The sequence below is a fragment of the Pistacia vera genome, unplaced genomic scaffold (genome assembly GCF_008641045.1).
Source record: "Pistacia vera cultivar Batoury unplaced genomic scaffold, PisVer_v2 Contig338, whole genome shotgun sequence".
NCBI classification, from domain to species: domain Eukaryota; kingdom Viridiplantae; phylum Streptophyta; class Magnoliopsida; order Sapindales; family Anacardiaceae; genus Pistacia; species Pistacia vera.
In genome coordinates, this window is record NW_022196155.1 from 1,805,068 (window position 1) to 1,826,152 (window position 21,085).

At 33.1% G+C, this 21,085-nt stretch overlaps 1 protein-coding gene across 1 annotated transcript; it reads right to left on the bottom strand.

The window, feature by feature from the left end:
• Nucleotides 1-13,096: 13,096 nt before the first annotated feature.
• Nucleotides 13,097-21,085, bottom strand: LOC116138083 (tobamovirus multiplication protein 1-like). The gene is made up of 13 exons (XM_031423811.1): nucleotides 20,742-21,085; nucleotides 19,551-19,601; nucleotides 18,804-18,837; nucleotides 18,070-18,156; nucleotides 17,942-17,993; nucleotides 17,455-17,635; nucleotides 17,209-17,304; nucleotides 16,076-16,136; nucleotides 14,739-14,803; nucleotides 14,474-14,548; nucleotides 14,309-14,384; nucleotides 13,855-14,024; nucleotides 13,097-13,354 (listed from the first exon to the last, which is right to left on the bottom strand). The coding sequence occupies exons 1-13, from the start codon at nucleotides 20,844-20,846 to the stop codon at nucleotides 13,331-13,333; spliced, it is 1,077 nt and encodes a 358-aa protein (XP_031279671.1). The 5' UTR covers nucleotides 20,847-21,085; the 3' UTR covers nucleotides 13,097-13,330.

Sequence of the window (21,085 nt, forward strand, 5' to 3'; positions counted from 1 at the left end):
ATAACTCGGCACGCTTTCAGTTTTTTTAAGCCACTCGATTTTCTCATTTCCTTTTCACCACGAACATATATCTGAAACTACTTCTCTCTCAACATTACTAGCTATTATGAGAACTATAATTTAGTTTTAATAAATGAAGGAACCGGTAAACGCTAAGAAACCAACTAATTTCCACCGTTTATTTTCCCCTTTTCGGTATTCCTGTCAATGCATGAGAATGGGTGTTCACTGTTCAGTATGACCATCAAATGAAATCATTTTCAAAGCAAATTTGGGGCAATGTCTTTTTTTTTGTTTTTGTTTTTTTTTGACCTCTATAAAATGACAATTTTGTTAAAAAAAAAAAAAAAAGAAACGCTAAAAATCGAATAATCTTCATATTAAATCACTTCCTAGATCTTTAAACCCAATCCTACGCCTTATATAACTGTTTGTATGGAATTTTTTGATGTGATTCTATAATATTGAACAAGTATCATATAAGGAAGTTGAACATTGAGACCATTAAACCCAAAGGAGTTGGTCTAGTGTTCAAGTAAGTTTGTTCTTTTTATTGATTTTTTAAGTTCAAATGACATTGGAGTCACTTACCATATTTGTGTCTTATCTAGAATATTGAGTTTGTAGCGTGTTAAATAAACCGTAGTGTGTGCCTGATTATATATATATATTGGGACCATTATTAACGTGATACCCAATCCTTATCTTTATCTAGGAATTTTTATATTTAATTCCAACTAGACAATAAAATCTATAATTGATTGCAGTTCTTTTATCCTTTTCTGTGAAATCAACAATAGATTAACTTGATGAGACGGTTCTTCGGAGCTGTACATCCATAAAAAGGAATGTAAATCCCAATAGTTTCTATTAATTTATGAAATGATATATTGTTAAGCATGATATTATGTATTATGAATATATGAAATTATATTGTGTTAATCTTTTAGGAAAATTGATTTGCACCCTTTCTAAACCATATTTGATTTAGGATACATATAGTTAAATCTAAGCATTATCAAATTAAAATCGATACAATAATTAAACTTGTTGATGCTGTGATTTACACCAATGAGAAGTACGTAGGATCCGTGGTGGAATCTATATAGGAATTTGTATAAAACCCCTGATTTCAATGCTGAATCAATGGATGAATAGGAAATCAAACAATGACATCAGCAAAAGATTTTTAAAACGATTCTAATGCTAAGTGCAAATCTTATGTCTATTGTTCTTATATTGTTGTCTAGAGGTGGAAAAAATGGGCTGAGTTAGGCAAATCAACCCTAACCAGGCCCGCCTCAACCCGGACCGACCCGGCCAAGCTTAAGGGTGGGTCGGGTTGAACCCAACCCGGGGTATCCCCCGCCGGGCAAGCTGAGCCTTCATAGGCCAACCCGACGACCCGATGAATCATTTTTTTTTTTTTTTAAAATAAGTCGTCCAACCCGCCAGGTTGGCGGTTCTCAACCTACGGGTCAACCTAGTAGGTTGGTCGTTAGGCTGTGGCAACTGCCAACCCGGCGGGCTGGCGACAAAAATAATAGTAATTAAATTTTTTTTTGCAAAAACTCATTTTTTACCCTTCAAATATAGTCGTTTTGTAACAATTGGAGGAGTCTTTTTGGTATTTTCTTTTCCTATTTTTCTCTATAAATAGGGCCTAAAGTTCTCATATTTCCTCACATCCTAAATTCTCTCACTTTCTCTATAAAAATCTCTCAAATCTTTTTGTTGTCAATTTGCTCTCATTTTAATTTTTATTAGTTTTTGCAATTTTCAATTCATATTTCCAAATTCCAATTTTCCTTCTTTAATTCTTTTATATCCAATTTTTTTTTTTTTTTTAACTAGAATGGATAGATATTTCCATCCCACCATCAATTTCGATAATGAAGAAAATTATCTTAGTCCCTTTAAATTTACTAACATAAACGCAGTAGATTCAAACAATCTCATTTAGTCGTTTTCACATTCTTAGAATCTGATATACCTCATAATATTCCCTCCCCCCCTCCCCATGCTTCTACAGCTCTTAGTGGTTTTAGAGGTCGTTCTTGTAATCGTTGTCCTTGTCCAACTCCATCTGAAGTAGAAGCGGGTTCATCAAATGCAGCTACCAGAACCGACAACATGCACACATTAGATGTTTGGGTGCATTTTGAAAAGTTTTACGACACAGAAAATGAAGTTCAAGTGAAGAAAGCAAGATACAAGTATTGTGGAAATGTTTATAAAGTTGATGCAGGTAATGCTACTAATACTCTAAAAAGGCATGCTAGTAAACATATAAATCATCATGGAAATAAAGAAATTAATCAAACTCAAATAACTAGTATGAGTAATACTTGACGTTATAATTCTAATGTATATATGGAACAATTAGTTTTATATATTGTTGCAATTTATCAACCTATTAATATGGCTGAAGATAAATATTTTGAAAGATTTATTAAAAATTCATTTTTTCCAGAATTTGAAACTTATTCTAAAACTTCAACTAGAAATGATTTAATAAATTTGTTTAAGAAAATGAAATTAGAATTAAGAAATAAAATACATAGTTGTCATGTTAGTGTGACTCTAACCACCGATATTTAGAGTGGTAGCGCTAAACAAGATTACATTTGTGTAATTAGTCATTATTTTGATAATGAATGTAAATTAAACAAATCTTTATTGGGATTTAAATTAATGGATATAGATCATATTGGTCAACAAATTTATTATAAAATTGTTGAAGTCTTAGAAGAATATGATATTGTTTACAAAGTAATAAGTTTAATTTTAGATAATGCAAGTGCTAATAGTAAAGTTGTAGATTTTTATAAAACAAATTTTCCTTTTCATGACAATTTGAAGCTTTTTCACCAACGTTGTGCATGTCGCATTATTAATTTAATTGTAACAAGTGGTATAAAAAGAATTAGAAATAATATTGATAGAATTAGGGATTCTTTAGCTTGCATTACTAGTAGGAATAGAAGAAATTCTGAATTTAGAGATGCATGTAGAACTTCAAATTTGTCTCCTAGAACTTTTGCATTAGACATGCCTATTAGGTGGAATAGTACTTATTTAATACTTTATTCATGTTTACCTTATGCAAATTTAATTAGTTATTTTGTAGAAAATCATAGGGGTCCTCATTATTTGGTAGAGAGTGATTGTCATATAGCTAAAAAAAATCATTCTTTTCTTAAAACCTTTTATCTTGTTACATTAAAACTTTCTAGTGTGTATTATTTTACTAGTCCATTGGTGATACATACAACTTTAAAAATTTCAAATTTATTTGCTCGAAACAGAAACAATGAAATTTTAACGAGACCAATAGAAGCAATAGAATTTAAATTTTAAAAATGTTGGAAACTCATTCATTTTCTTTATTGTTTACTGCCATATTTGATCCTAGGATTAAATTAGTGAGTTTAGAAAATGTTTTAGAAACGTTAAGTGAAAATTTACAAGAAGAAACGAAAGCCAATCAACTAGGGGAGATAAGGAAGTGTCTTGGAGAGGTATATTTGCAATATGAAAGAAGGTATGTGAACCAGCAAAGAGGCGCAATGCCCGAGGAAGTAACATCAGAAGACACAAATGAAGATTTTGACTCCTGTAGTGCACTTCATAGGTTGAAGAAGACCTAAACCCGAAGCACAACCTCCTTTTCAAAAGAATCAACAATGAATATAATGTCCTCCATGCAGCTGCAAAGTAATGAGTTTCACCAATATTTGGGAACCCTTGACTTGCTACCAGCAAATCCACAAGAAAGAGCTAACTTTGATGTCCTAAAATATTGGAAAACCAAAAAATGTATTTTTCCGGTACTATCAAGACTTGCCCTGGATGTTTTCTATGTTTCTGTCTCAACTGTCTTATCCGAACAAACATTTAGTGCAAGTGAAAGAATTTTACCAAAAATGATTGAAGCCCTCACATGTCTTCAAAATTGGGAACGATTGCGCCATCAGGATCAATACAAGGTTGTCGACGATACTTTAATAGAATTATTTCAACTTTGTAATTTAGATGATACAGATGAGGGAGGTCCTAGTCAACCCTCAAATTAGTTGTTTTGTAAATTGTAACTTTGTAATTTGTAAATTAACTGTCAATTATTGCACTCTTTTTTCCTTTACCAAATTTTTGTCCCAATTGAGTTTTTCTTACTAAGTTTTTTAATGAGGCAATAATTATTATAATTTCTTATTTCTTATTTTATTTTTTGATAAATGAATAAATCTATTTTTTCTTATATTACAATTTAATTGCATTAAAATTGAATTAATATTTGAAATATTAACTAAAAAAAATTAATTTAATTGAATTGATATTTGAAAAGTTAACAAAAAAAATTACACAAAAGAAAAAAAATAAAAATACATTTTTTTGCCGGGTCGGCCTGCACAAAAGCTCCCGAGGTTAGGGTTGACGGGTCGGGCTGACTCTTTTGGACAAAGAGGGCAGGTCGAGTTAGGCCTGGCTCGCCATTTGCACCAACCCGCCACAAGTTGGGCTTTTTTCCACCTCTATTGTTGTTTGTGTTTTCTCTACACACACGTACATCTTACAAAGTATAAATAAAAAATCTCATCTGTAATTTGAGTAAAAAGTAAGCTTATATATTATTACACTAGCAAACTTATAAATAAAGTTAACCTAAAAGAACATAGAAGTTAATTTAAAAGAATGACACATGACGTGAATCCGTGTTTCAGGGATTTACCTCACAACATTTGCCCCCTAGTTAACTATTGATGTATGTCGGATCGATCCAGACACATGGTAGGTGGGTTTCCAAAGATATTGTCCACTTTGGGACCTGAGGCCAGCATAGTTTTGTCTTTAAAAAAGCGTATCTAGATGGTGAGAGTGTCATTGTACTATATAAGCGACTAATACTCTCATCTCCTAACCGATGTGAGACTTTGACACCAACTTTATATTTTCTATGGAAATGATTTAACCTGAGCTAAATGAAAGTAGAGAGTCAAAGACCGCAAGTCAAATGCAATTCTGAGATTTGTTTAGCTGAACATCAACAGCAAAGACATAAGCCATTAAACTTATATATTTTGACCAAGTACCGTAATTAAAGTTGGTTAATTTTTAAGGCAATTACTTTAAACTTTCTATCATCTTTATATGTACTGAAAATACTATGTAAATTTATCACTAATTTTTAATTTATTGTTAATTCTAAATAATGAATCTTAAAAAAAAATCCAACCATCATTATAGTCAATTGATGAGATTATTAAACAATGTTTTTTTGTTGATATTATATTCTTAAGCAGCAAATTAATCTCTTATCTGGGTAAATAAAATTATTATTTTTTGCTTAACATGGCATTATATACATTAGATATAAAACCGATATATATTTTGTATTTTATATAGCAATAGAATACAGAGTTAATTGTGGCTAAGTGCTATCAAATTAATATCATCAATTTATTTCGTGAAAATGATTTAACCTGACTACCTGAGCGAGGTATATAAATTATATTAAACATGCAAAAGAAAGGATAAAAAAACAATCCTAATATCTCCTGTAAATCGATCTAAAACCAGTACTTGGATTATAATTAAAGAACGAGAACTTGTAAGTTGTAATATATTTAGAACTTGTGACCTTCAATATTCATTGTATTTGAATATTCTTCAAATAATTACAAAAGCAGAAGTGCCAAATAATATTCTTGGGACAAATAGTATATACCAAGGGTACTTCAATCCATTTCAAATGGTGCCTGTCTGCCTGACATAACCTATTATTTCAGGAACTTATCCTAACGGTTCAACAACCACATCTCCACCCCACCCCCCCACCCCCCCCCCCCCCCCCCCCCCCCCCCCCCCCCCTCCCCCCAAAAAAAAAAATCGAGTGACTTAATGGCAATTCGACCCCCAATAAACAGCATCACCCTTAATTAATCTAATAAGATGCCTAATTAATGGCAATTGTATATACCAAGGTACTATACATATCCTTTCAAAAATGGTGCCTGTCTGCCTGACATAACCTATTATTTTCAGGAACTTTAACCTAACGTTTCAAACAACCACATCCACAAAAAAAAAAAAAATTCGAGTGACTTTAATGGCAATTTGCGAACCCAATAAACAGCAGACCACCCTTATTAATCTAAATAAGATGCCAATTTCAAATAGTTTCCTAGCCTAATAGAATACATGAGATTGGAGTGAGACATCATCTCAGTCCATTAATTAACTTTGTCAATAAAAGGATCCGAAAATTGCTGACTGCTAGTATCGAAATGCTTCCTGCGATGATCTTCTAAGAGAAAGGTTGACATCAAGGAAATGAAACTCCAGTGTCACCAATTAATAGTGTGCCTACCCATGTCATAAGAATATTTGCAGCATGTCTACGATTCCTAAGCTCTTGCAAGCATTAAACGCAAATTTTAGATTTACATTTGTCCTTTAGGCACAAAACCCTCTGGAATCCGATCATTGCTTCGCATGAGTTCCAGGAATACCCTTCGGCGGCTGCGAGTAAACCAACACTGCGTCACTGCCATCCATGTTGCCTACATTTTTAACTGCCATTTCAAGCTCAAGGTTTCTTCATGGTAATTCTTCTATTAGAACTGAAGGCACGGGGGTTGCGGAACACCACCTATGTATTTTATTTGGCGACACGATGAAATCCATCCAATTTTATGCGATTGTCCTATTTGAAGGTGATAGGTTGTATTTGAATTGGGTGTACCTAAGACCATATCCAAATGGATAGACAGTCGTACCATTGAAGAATTTACGTTCGACCGGGATAATTGCCAACAGGCCTTAATGGCATGGATGTCAAAGGCAACTGATTAACCTATCCACTTGATACCATGTGATCGGTAATCTTCCTCCTGAAAACAATTAATTTTTGTTACTGGAAATAATACATGTTTATACAGATATATTTCTCTAATCAGGACAAAGAGAATACTTACAGGACTGTATCTCCCAAAAGCAGCTTCAGCAATGGCGCGGCCCCTTCTTGTCCAGGAAAGCTAGCCCACAAAATGGCTTAGATCTTTGGATTATTCTTAGCAATATGTATATCAACACCATCAACAGACATGATCACAAGAATAACAGGGCAATTGGCAATTTCGGCCACCTGGTTGAAAGCTGAGTTTGGTAACCTGGAAGTAGGAGATCTTCTCTATCTCAATTCCTCATCCTCATGGTTAATTCAAGCCAGCCACAATTACGGTAGCATCAGCTTCTTTTGCGATTCAGCACAGCCGGGGATCGTGCTATTGTCATTGCAGAAAACATCACTACATCCCATTGCGTATTTCACTTTGGCAAATGGAGCGAACCCATCAAAAGGAGAGGTGTACAGACGAGGAATACCTGTATATGATATCATTATTTATTTTTATTGATATTTCTGAAAAGTCCCGCATGAACATTATAATTAGACAAAAAAAAAAAAAAAAAAAAAAGGTATATGGTGGAAATAATAATACAGCTGTATAACAATTTCAAGTTCTTTTAACTGCAAATATATTATATATATATATATATATAATATATAGTGACAATATCAATAATGATAAGAAGTACAACAAAAATCTACGAAAGATATTGGTACAAAGTAATGTGATAAGAAATAAATGGAGAGTGAATATAAAAAGTCAAACTCATTTATTCATTTTTATTCATTTTCTTGTCTCATAGTTTTATACATGAATCTTACACTTGTACCTCCACTTACCTGAACAATATACATGTGTTTTTTTTAGCTCCCTTAAAATTTGATTAACATATAGGCATAATCATTAAATAAGTGGCCAATTATTTCTTCTGTGCTTCTCTTATAAGATCAGAGGGTGGTAGTTATATTAATCTATACACAATGGTGTATTTTTTATTTGTTTAGGTATCTAACCAATAATTGATCGAATGTGGTGGTAGGTACCTACCTTATACTCGAACACAAAACCTTCTTGGTATAGCAAACCCCATTGACTAAGGGTTTCATCTGTGACAAGAAGAGAGGTCAAAGTGGTATTGATGCTGAATTAAGGGGTTTATTAAAATTTAAGGAATATAGGAGTTACTGAATTATTCCTATAATAGATATAAAGTGTTTTTCATATGGGAGTTTTTTTTTTTTTTTTTTTTTATCTAAAAGAAAAAGAATTAGATGAACTTTTACCTGCGTAATTTCCAATCATCGGTGTGGTAGCATTGCCATGAGGTCCAATAATTGCTAGGTTTTTAACGTTATTAGTGTTCAATGGTAGAGCTTATTATCGTTTTTCAAAAGAACAATTACTTGTTTGCTGCTTCAGCTGCTAGTTCAATTTTTCAGGAGTGCAAATATTTCCTTTCCAAGAGGTTTCTATAAAGGGCTTCCGTCGAAGTAACCTAACCTCATTAACACAACATATAGTACTTTAAAGACCTTTCTATATCACTCTCTTAACCTTCCCTTGGTTCTTGCATTACTAGACATTGGGGTAGGTAACACCACAGTCCATCCAAACCTAAATCAATATTAAACCTGAATTTCATTAATATAATCACACCCTTCAGAAAGACTTTGATGATTAAGAACATAAATGAAGTTAACCTGCTTTTAGTGTTCTGGCAACACCATCCTCATTTGTGTCACTAAGGAATTTTGTTTATTTCATGTACCTCAATTGAATCACAAACTGCAACTATGTACTTGAGAATAACATTAACATATTCAAAGTAAAGATAGAGGACATTCCTCGGGTCCTAAAGTTAAGGGTCATGTAAGCTTCTAGTAATTATCTTATTAATAGTCTGAGAATTCGAACTCATACCTCTTGAGTAATACATCCAAGAGTTCCAACGAACCACCATCTACTTAGAGATAATCTATTATGTTATTGATATATTCATGTAAGATATTTGGATATAGTTATACTGTGACGAGTCCCATTCTCCTCTAATGTTTGATTCAAAGCTTAGGGCGGCACAAGTGGGTATGCCATTGACATGATTAAAGAGCACATAACACGCTCTCCTCTTGGGTGTGAGGTTCTGTAGTTAATTTTTAAACTTTTATTATAAGGATATTTAGTTAAATTAACAGATGTGACGAGTTAAAAACAATCTAAATATTAACAAACGAACTATAAAAAGTATAAGAAACAGACCCTATATATCTAGCACTATTGCATGGAAGGAATAAAATTCTCTGCTATTTAACTTATTTTTTATTTTCTTTATTAACAAGTGACTTACTAATTAGTATACAAAATATAAATAACTCAACTATATATTTTATGCAGAATTACATGGTACGAAAACGATAATATTAACAAGTTACAAATGACACCCATACCCACTGGCGACTATCCAGGTCGAACATATAAATTCTTCAAGAGCTCAACAGTGTATCCATTGGATACGGTGTCAGCTACACTCAGTTCAAATGCAACTTAGCATCAGGAAATAAGTCGATCGGCATTAAATTTCATATAAAAAAAATCTCTTTTGTCGCAAAAATGGCACCCAGCCACCCTCCCGAATGCCCTGCAGTTCTAACGCATGACGTTCCATGTAATGAAACATTTGGGTTTGAAATGGGAGTTCAAAATACAGGACGTACACATGGATGGTAGTGAAGTAATCTTGGTTTATTCGCAACCACCCAAAGGCATTGCAAAGACTCATATAAAGGAAAGTGATCTGATTCCAAGAGAGTTTTTGTGACTAAAGGACAAACTGAGAATGTTAAGTTTGAATTTGATGTTTGCAAGAGCTTAGGAATTGTGGACTGTGCCACAAATAGTCTTCTACCATTCGATAGGCACACTATTTTTAGCCGGAGATGGTATAGCTCAATTTGCCGTTGATGTAAACCTTAAAGTTTAATTAATTATAATATGGTATATGCATTTTGTTGCTAATTATGAGATAACCATTTTTTTTTTTTTTTAATCCCCTTTCATGACAAGATAAAGAGGTGGGCTGAATTTGTTATGTAATTACATGTTTGTGCATTTTTGTGAAATGGGTAGTAATTCTTAATTTGTAATTTGTCTAACTAAATATTATATGGCTTCATTAGCAATCCCACATTGGTTGAAAATGGAGAAGGGCTTGGGCCTACATAAAGAAATCCAAGCCCCGCTAATTACTTTATTACATTTATCTTCTAAAGGGTACTTTCGTAAATTTGTATATAAAACGTAAATTATATGTTTAGTTGTATAATTTACATATTATACGTGAATTTTTGTATTTTATCAATATAACTGAATAATAAGCAAATTTTATACCTCAAGCAAATAATTCGCTTATAATTCGACCGAATTTTTTAAAATATTATTTAAGAAAGGACAATGACATCGTTATTTTTGAATTCCCAGATGCCAGTCATTAATTAGTCAACAAACTTGAGGGTTGGAGTGAGATATACTCTGACATAAGACCGCACAATTGCAAAGAGTCAACAGATTTACTCATTACTGCTAGCTTCAAAAATTGATGAGTATTGAAAGTGATATGGGGGTGGCAACTTTTGATATAAGGGAAAACATGGATTGGATTAATATTCATAATAGTATTTAAAGTTGTAAGAAATACATTATTTAATGAGTTAAATTTAGGTGGACTGGCTCCTAAAAACACTTGCAAAAGTGTAATCTGACCAAATTTATGGCCCAATACGAGAGGAGATTGAGAAATCAATGGCATAAATGCAGTTATATATGGTGTATTTATGTTATATTATTAAGTTTAATAATTATTAGTTAATTAAATATTTTACATTTGAAATATTATATTGATTTTTAACAAGATGGTAAAAAGTGCTAAAATCAAGATTGATATGACTGTATTTTTTAAAACGTATTATTGATAATGTATCGTATTAAATCTGTATATATCCGTACTATATTTTTTCCGTATCGAAATTTTATGACCTAATTTTTATAAACGTATTTTTCACTATTTTTCATATCATATCCGTAAAATTTCCGTACTTTTTTTTCTCGTACATGTATTTACTGACTATGGTTTTTATGTGTATAATATTTTCCTTTGTTTTAAGTAATTGGTAAATGCCCATATAATTTGGGTATTTGTGGGATTACGTGATTCTGTGCCCATATAGTTTGGATATTTATGGTATTACCTAAAAATTTGTAATATTCTTTCAAAGGATAGTGGAGTTTTTTTTACAGTGCTTTTGAACTTATTATTATATTTCGATAACTAGCGTCATCAGTGATTGTATTTCCTATACATAAAAGACCAAAGGCTGCTCCTAGTCGACAGCCAGGTTGATTGACCAAGGTAAATATTATATTCTCATGGCCTCTAGGACTTATCACTTCTTAAAATATGGCTTTGAATTTTGTTTATGAGAAAATCTATTTAGTTTGTACTGAAACAAATTTTAGAAAGGGAAAAATCTTCTAATATCTTTTTTTTTTTTTTTAACAATTAAGAGAAGAATAATTGATTCATTCTTGTGAGGTGCACCTTCTAAGTACTCATGATTGTGAGTACTTTGATCTGACCTTGATTATTTATCGTACCTGCTTGTTGGCTGATGACTGTGCTGCTCTATAAAGCATTGTTCTCAAGAGTTTCATAACTTCAGCAGTAGTTTGTGGGAAGAGAAAAAATGCTAGCTGAACATTGCTTCTGTTTCGATACATAACTGTTATATTGGCTAGGTTAATGGAGAAATATAACTGTTAGTTCGGGATAGTGATGGCAATGGGCCGGGCCCAGACCGGGTATCCCTTGGCCTAGACCTAAACCCAACCCAGGCCTGTCACAGGTATGATAGGTAAAGCCCAAGCACGGCCTGACGGACTTTTTCTAACCTCAGACCTGGCCCAAGCCCACCTATTTTTATAATGTAAATTTTTAAATATTAATAAATTTCAAATTTTTTTTTATATTTTTAATTCTTGAAACAAATTTTAAATATTAATTTATTTTTGAATACTCACCACATATATAAATAACTTTCCACAAAGTGTATCCATCCATCCATCCATATAGGATTTGGGAAAAATGAGTATATATATGTAGGATAATCTTGTAATTAAATATATAGTATAAGGGTAATTTAGTATAATTAATACTAAAATTATCGGGTCGAGCCAAGCTTGAAGACATACCCAGGCCCGGCCCGTACCCAAGGCCGGGCTTTAAAATCAGGTCCAAGCTCACAAACATCAGGTAAAGCCCGATCTTTTCAGGACAAGACAGGTCGGGTATCCGGAAATATTGGGTCTATTGCCATCTCTAGTTCAGGAGAGGAGAACCCATGTTCAACCTGCAATGCCTGTCATAACATTCTGGTTTATCTCATCAAACAAACAAATCAATTATCTCTCCCACAACCTGGGTATATCCAGAATTGGGATCTGCAGAAATTTTAGTGAATTACAGTGGTGAAACTTCAGATGCTGCATATGTGAATGTTGTTAACTGTCAAGATATTTTTCTTGGTTTAATAGTATTATTAATTGCATAGAAGTTGATGTTTTACAGATCTGTGGATCTGAATTGAAAGCAAATTCAACAATTCAATTATTATTTCATTGTTCATTGTTGAACTTCCAAATTCAGTACTGCTTTAATGACAGTGGCTTTACTCTTGTTCATCACAAAATGGTAAACTAAAATTGAAGAAATTAAAATGAAACGATTCAAAGGTAACCAAGAATGAAATATGACAAAAGTGTTTAACTCATTAACATAGAGCTGGAATGATATCTATGTTACTTGCTCTGCTTTATTTGATGGTATACATAAAGTTATGCTCTTTTCCCAAAATACATACAACCTATAATGGAAACAGTTACGTGACCGAAGCTCATATATATCACACCAAAGAGTTCGGCAAATTAGCTACTGGGCATCCCCCCACTTGAGATGGATCTTTCTGAAAACTGCAGAGTGAATTATTCCAGAGGAAGCTGGTCGTGAAAACAATAACTTGGTAAAATGTATAAGTTATCTATGATCATCGTTTATTACTATGGGGGCTGCGACTGACTCCAGCATTAAACCATTTTACACCCAGATGAGGAATAAATAAGCATCATAAGGCCAAAGTGAAAGATTGAGCTCATTTAGCAATTTTACATGGCAAGGTATCAAAAAGATGGCAACGACAAACTTACAGATGTCTCCGAGTCACCAGTCAAGTATGAATTAACCAGCTTTCTTTATTTTTTAATTCACTTATTGTACAATTCCAACTCTTTTTCTGACAAGAGTCGTTCAGCAATTCAGCTCAAGCCATATATCTTGTAGGAAGAGCAAGGACGTTTTGGTATGGAAAGATGACTTATATAGGACTCACACTCGATATCTGCATTTATAGTTCTGAGGTCACTAAAGGTCCCTTGTATTATAGGAAGGTAAAAAATTGAGAACAACAAGGGTAGGAAACACAGAATTCGGGGGAGAAAACAAAAATTCATTAATGAATAATCCATCAAGTCTTCAAATGAAAATCTACTCAAAATATGCAACTTAAAACATAACTCACTGAAATAACACTCAAACAAGTAATAATCTGAATGAAATATTAAACTGTAAATAAAATACTTCATCTATAATTTTCTGACACCTTATCTCTTAAACAAGAAAGAAGACGGCCTTACAGATAACAGAAAAGTGTATCTAAGTTCAAGTTGGCTATGCCTACACAGCATGGTTATTAAGGATACCATCAACTTTAATGTTAAAGACAACTATCCAGTTAAGATCAAACGAGCAACATTTAGGAGATCGGATAAATTAAACAAACAGTTGCATCTATATACATTGGACAGGTAGAAGAGCTAAGAGAAAAGAAGGGTTGTGAACCTGGCTTTGTGTGCTTGCTGCAGTTGTCCAGCGCTCAGGTTGATGTATTGCTGCTGCTGAACTATCATGGATGAAAGCTATCATTCTTGATTCATCCCGCCTGTTAGTTACTACTACAGGTGGTAACTCTCTCATGACCCATAATACAAATATCGAGGGTACTGAAGAACCTAGAACCATAAAATGCAAAAAAAATTTTACAGCACCTGGTTTAATTACTGTCTTGCAAAGGCAGTACCAACAGAAAGGATGTGTAGTGAAGCTGTCCTAGGTGATCAGACCCTATTATACCTTGTCTACTATGGAATAAGAACACTGGATCACCATAATTCTAATAAAACTGAGAATCTTGCAATCTGGAGTTATTTGCAATATTAGTAAATCAGTCAACATAAATATCCAGTTTATCATATGCAGTTAATTTCAAAACTTGGAGAAATGTAGTATTACTTACCTACAAAATAATATAAGATCAGTAAAGAAATAGTATAAACGCCATTTATTTGCAATTCTTGCCAATGATATAGGACCTGCAATGAAGATCCTATGGTTGCTTTAGAATCTCAATAACAACTATGTAAAAGAAAATGTAGGATATGGTGAAGTGACAAATACATACCGGAATTCCAGTTGAAAGGGCTATGATTGCACTTGGTGTAAAACATAAAACAGAGACAACAGCCAATCCTGCAATCTGACACATACCAACACCATTTCACGTCATGGAATAATTAAAACAGATAAACTTGGATCTATAAAACAGCTCGCTCTATAGATACATACAGAGACAAATGCTGTAAATAAAAAACATTAGTGAAACATGCTAAACGACAGGCTTTCTAAGTATTACTATAAGAATGATGCTACTAAAGCTACAGTGGTACCTTCCACATTTCAGAAGAAGCTCTCTCAGATCTAACTGTCCTCATTTTCAAGCATAACAAGAGTCCTGGACATGAAACACAGCACAGAATAATGTATTTTTCAAAAACAAAATAAAATAACTGATAATAGAAAAACCTTGTAAAGGGTTATATCAATATAGCCACACCTGTAGAAGGAAATAGATAAGAAAAAAACTTCTGACATTTGCCATACTCTGTAAAAGTGGTTCACTAAGGCATCTTATTCCACCATGAGGTCCTTTATTAGTGAATTCCACAAATAATTTAAGGGGAGGCTAACATTGACTTAATTCACTGCCTTAGTCAATAAAACATCTAACGCTTTGCAGATCCCTCAAGATACTTTAAGTGGAATAACAGAACTTCACACAGTTTGCCAACCTGATGTTAATCTTTATACTTACTTAAATGTATCATCCTTCATATGGTTAACAAGATGCTTTAAATAAAATAAATAAGAAAATGAGAGGGAGCACTCATATATACAAGAAGGCATGAAAAATAATTAAAAGCAACAAAAGAAGCAAACTCTCAGGACTCCACTACTATAAAAAGGTAGGTCTTACTAAGAATCCCTCATTGTTACAGCTTACTAAGGCATGGAATAAGCAATGGGCAATGCTGAAATAAAGATGGCCATCCATAAATCCAATAAGTCTAAGATACCTTGATTAAATAGTTTAATTAGCCCACAAAAAAAAAATAACAAAGGGAATCCACTCCAGAAATTTAACCAGAGAAACCAAATAGTAGCTCTTTTACCATCTCTGTCGAAAAGGTACTTCAAGAACTAGTTATCAAGACATCAAGTTACAGTAACTAGTTTGGCTAGTTCTTCGATCCAACCATATCTCAACCAACAAACAAAAAGTTTCATATAACTAAGTGCCATTTATAGTCCCAAGTGTTAAAAGTAATACTGTAATGCATACATCTTGCGTTCAAAGTTCAATGAATGGCACTCATGAATTTATTAATAACAGGTTGGAGTTGGATTCACGATGGCAGAAATTTATGCACATAATCCTAATTCTATGGATATTAAAACGAAGGAAATGATTAATTTACCTCGAAGGATAAAGTTGTGATCAATATGATCACAAGAAAGAACTTAAAGTAAAAACTATCATTGACCAAGTCAATAGGAATCTTTCAGCATAAAATCTGTTGAAACAAATAGATTCATCTACACAAATTCGGTGGCAATTTCAAGGAAATTTTGGCTCCAATAATATCAAAGCAATGGAGGAGAAAAGAATTGAATGGTATACACAACATTGTCAATTATAAGACTGTATCAAATGGTAGTTGCTCACCATAACATGCTAATGCTCCTCCTAATAATAGCATTGCTATCGTAAAAAGAGCTACATACACCTGCACAAGATTACAATCATTGCATCACGGCTTATAAATATGAAAAGAAAAAAAAAGGAAATAATAGAAAAGAAAAGAAAGAAATCTCAATCATGTTCGAAAATGAACCTGCTTTTAATATTCAATACAATTTTTATTCACTTTTTGCAAGTTCACATACTAGCCCCCTCTCAAAGAAAAAGCAAAATCAGCCAACTTTTATGAAAATTACATTAAGAGACAACTGCCTCGCAAAGCAAACTATAAAGAAAATACAAGATGGCAAACACTCTGCCTGTGACGATATAAAGACAACCATTTACTGAAGAGCAACTAAAGATCAAGTCTTCAAACTAAAGCTAAGACAATGTAATACTATAAGAAGTTTGATGTTTCATGTTCAAAGACATTTCCACCAAGAGAAGAGAGATAACCTTTCTAAACCAAATACCACAATGGCTAGCTATCCAAAATTCTATTCCTCTCCATGCAAAAGAAAGGGTCTATGCAAGTTCTTGTCTACTATGCATCAAGTTGCAATCTTCTAAAACACAAGCAAAAATTGGACGTCTATGAATAATTGGTTTCAAGAAGATATAATATAGAAACATCATAGAAATGCATGACATGTAGTCCAAGGTATCAAATTCTTAGATGTTAATGATTTTATCTCAACTTGATCGAAATTTTTTTTGTATTTCAGAACAACAAATACTCTTGCACTTATGTGCCTGCCATCAAAGAACATAATGGGGAAGCAAAGATTAAATCAATAAATCATGCACACATTCATTGCAAGTGTAGAGGTGGATATGAAAAATACATGCAGATATGAATGGCTGTAGATGCATCAAAATTCATGCTCCATGTGGCAGGTTTCATACACACCACAAAGTTATTGAACTATCAAACAACAGTAACTCCACTGTAACAATATAAAATGCTTTCAAGTATGATCAGAACACTATGGTAGCAATGGCTAGAAAAAAGTTGAATGTTAACCCTAAAGAAAATAGTAAACAAAGACAATATAGGGGCAATTTGTGACAACATAAGTGGGTAAAGGGTAAAACCATTATCCAAATCTCCATACCTGTGCCACCACTGATGAATTGATAGGATTATCTCCCATCCCAATCCAGATTACCACAGCAAATGTAATCATTATAAGAAATACTAGAACAGTAACCTGGAGGACAAGTACAGAGTTAAGAGATTTCAGAACATGAGGTGATGCAATATGTTCACAACATGGCTATGACAAAAGGAAACAGACCAAAATAACCAAGGACACTAGGTGAAGAAAGAAAATAATAGAAAAAAATTATTATTGTCATACCAAAATCACAATCTTTTGACGGCTTCCCACATGAATTGACTGGAAAGGAAAACATATTCTATGACTATCTGCACTTGATGAACCGGGTTTATGTAACGACCTCTTCAACAAAGCTTCCAGAAAACCATATTCGTCATCATCTTCTTCTTCTTCTTCATCTGCCTGATGGCAAAGGTCGATCCTGTGAAAAAATCCCAGAGAGACAGTGAGAGTATGGCCTAAGGAAGAACATGAAATTTTCATGAGAATGATAATATTTACTGGAAAAAGGAAAACTTGCAAAATGCAGTAGTGTTATCAATGAAACATTGCAGTACAATGTATCCATATCAGACATTAAGATATAAAAGTCTAATTTAACTGAAACTTAAACTTTTAACACTGTTTATGGCAGAAATGATACCAAGAAAATTACAGACTCCACTCTTGCATTACCTTAAATGAACATTATCTGATCATAATTTTCAGAAAAACTAAGAAGACATACCAGAATGAAAGAAGTAGAAGAAAAGCTGCAAACAATAGAATTCTGGGGATGGCTGCAAAAGAAACTTGCAAAATTCAGATACTTACATTAAACTCTTAATATGACACTATTGGAAACCAGAGTCATACCCATAGCAATAAAACCACAACAGTACGACCAGCACGGCCATTTGTAGCAGGCAGCAACAAGAGTTAAAGCAAAGTAAAGGAAGAAACCTGCCAGGTCAGCAATAAATTTAGCAATTTAATTCCAACCAAAGTTACACCATCACTGTTACATAATATTGGTCAGGTCCACAATCTTCATAATTTACAAACTCTGTTTTCAATATGATTTTTTCACTTCTAGTCTGGTCTTAAGATTGTTAGTAGCAAAACTAATAAAGGCTTGTACCGTGAACCCTACAAAAGTGGCTAATAGCTAAACATCACTTTAGAAAAAACCCGATTCTTTTCTTTCCAACTGCAATTATCTTTTTTCTATTCTTTCTAATGCCATTATCTTTTTTCTTTTTTTCTTTTTTTTTTTTCTTTTTTTCCCTTTCATTCACTTAACTAATGCAATTCATGACAATTCCTGCCATCCCTAAATCATCAAGAACTATGTATTACACAAAAGAAAATAGCCATTTGATAAAATAAAAGTTTTGTTTAATTATTAATATATCAAAATAAACAAGAAAAAATCTAACTATAAAATAGCTATACGGAAATCAAAAGCCTTACAACTAGAGGCAAAATATATTATCAGTACTTAGCCCCGAAAAGGAGGAAAAATATTTACAATGTATAATATAAGGACAGTTCAGTGATGATATATGTAGTAGAAAAAGCAAGATTAAATGAAGGATGTAAATTTTTACCAACATTTGAAGAGCCAATCAATAGATGAAAAACCTGCAAATTAGCATTCACTTGTATTAATGTCAATATACTTAGAACAGAAACCAATCAACTAATTTCTCCACACACACAATGACAAAGGGAGCCATGAGAAAAGGAGAACGAAAGCACTAACTTGATCATATGACAAATAAAAAGAAAGTTAACAAAAGGCGGGCGTATACATCACATATAAAGACACTTAACATGATGCATGCACCTTAACAAGGTCACAGAGGGGCTCCTACCCCAAGTCTATAAGCCTTTCTGATGAACTGATGCTCCCTTCTCTCTTTAAAAACATGGGAAAATTATGGCGGGTAGACTTATTCACATTCTCGACCCAAAGCACTTACTTCTCAATCCATTTTCTTGTAAAAACAAATAAAATCAGAAACTTATGCATGTGAATATGTCCAGACTGTTCAGTCACCAAGGTTTTCAAAGGTCTTATTATTGATTCTTGTGACCTGTGATTTCTCAGTAAGATATCCGAGCCATTCCAGTCCCCTTAAATCAAACCAAATCAGATGAGTCACCAAATTCCTTCTACTTCATGAAGTTTCACAGAAAATTCTACTTAGCATCACACAACAAAACTACATTGGATCTAGGCACAGGTCTTCCCCAACTGATGTAAAGAAAGACTGAATAAATCTGGCAAGCCTCTCAGTTCATTTAAATAAAAATAAAATTATGAAGTCATTTGCAGGAAATGCAGCAATTACTTTTTGTCTCGTCCAGCCGAGTTGTGAATTCCTCAAGTGAATCCTTATTAGCTGACATACAGAGTAGCTAAATAATTAGTAAGTTTACCCGAACATTCAGGAAAAGAAAAATTAAAAGTAAAGGGGAGAGAAAGGAAATACTAAATGTCTAATCTTCTTCGTATAACACATCTCATACAAATAGAAGTTTGATATATTACAGCTACCAGTTTGTACACAGAGATAATAAAAGCTCTTAGGTTCCAAGCATACTGAGTGGCATGCTAGTTTAGTTTCCCAACCCGAAAAAGAAAAATTCCAAAAGAAGGTTGTTTCATAGGAATCTAACATTTTCACAGATAAAAGTAACTTGTCAAACTCACAAGTTACACCACCTCTTATATGACATATGCATTGGTCAAGGAACCTAATGCACGAAGCTTATATTTGTTCAAACTCAACTACATGGGAATGGTGATATTAGTTTCAAGTTTCCTTTGAGTTGAATATGAATGTCCCGACAACAACCTTCAAATATTTTTGCCTACAACAGTACAATCTTTACAGAGAAAATCCCACATCCAACCAACATTCTAATGAAATTTTTGCTATGAACACCAATCAGTTGCATCAATAGTAACCATTAATAGGACAATTTAATCCACTAAAATCAAGTTCATCCTGTGAATCTCAAATGTATCACTTTCGAATGAAACATTAACAAACCCGACACAATCACTGCTCCGTCAAGGAAACAAATTTCCTCACTATCAGTAACCAATACAACACAAATCTTTAAAAAATAAAATAAAATAAATAAATATTTCAAACCCTTAATCCATATTCCTTGCATAAGTACAAAACTGCTTTCTAAATTCTCAACTGACTTAAACCCACATAAGAAAAGAACACAGCAAAAACCACATTTTATCATCCCTTCTTAACTATACATTAATGAATGAGAAGCATACTCTCCAGAGTACCAAAATAAAAACCGACAACAACTATATCCATGACTCAAATTTGCGCATTTAATAGCACTCTCTCCTCATCCAAACCGCATAGCAAACTACAAATTCAACCCCAGCAATCCAAAAGCCACCATTCAAGCATGTATTTTTCACGCTATGTACTTTACCCAGAAACCAAAAAATCAAAAAAATCACAAATAAACCAACCCAATTATCAAAAACAAAATCAAGTAGAACAAACCTGAGTAAAAGCAAGAATAGCAATAATGCTGTCAACACAAACAAGACCCACATTCACACCCACCAAAACTCTAGGAAGGCAAGACCCTTCTCTTATTTCAAGCATTTTATCTCTACTGATAATCTATATAATATATATATGTACAACCATATATATATATCGATAACACAAGTTTAATGCTTTCTGAAAGAATGAAAGTGAGCTAAGAAGGCTTATGGGTCTGAAACTATCAAACAGGACGGCCCGAAAAGAAACGAAATTCTTTTTCAAGGTATCTTTCAAGTTTCATGCAAGATCTCTGACTGATTTTCTTTACTATGTGGGGATTATTGATAAGACTGAGA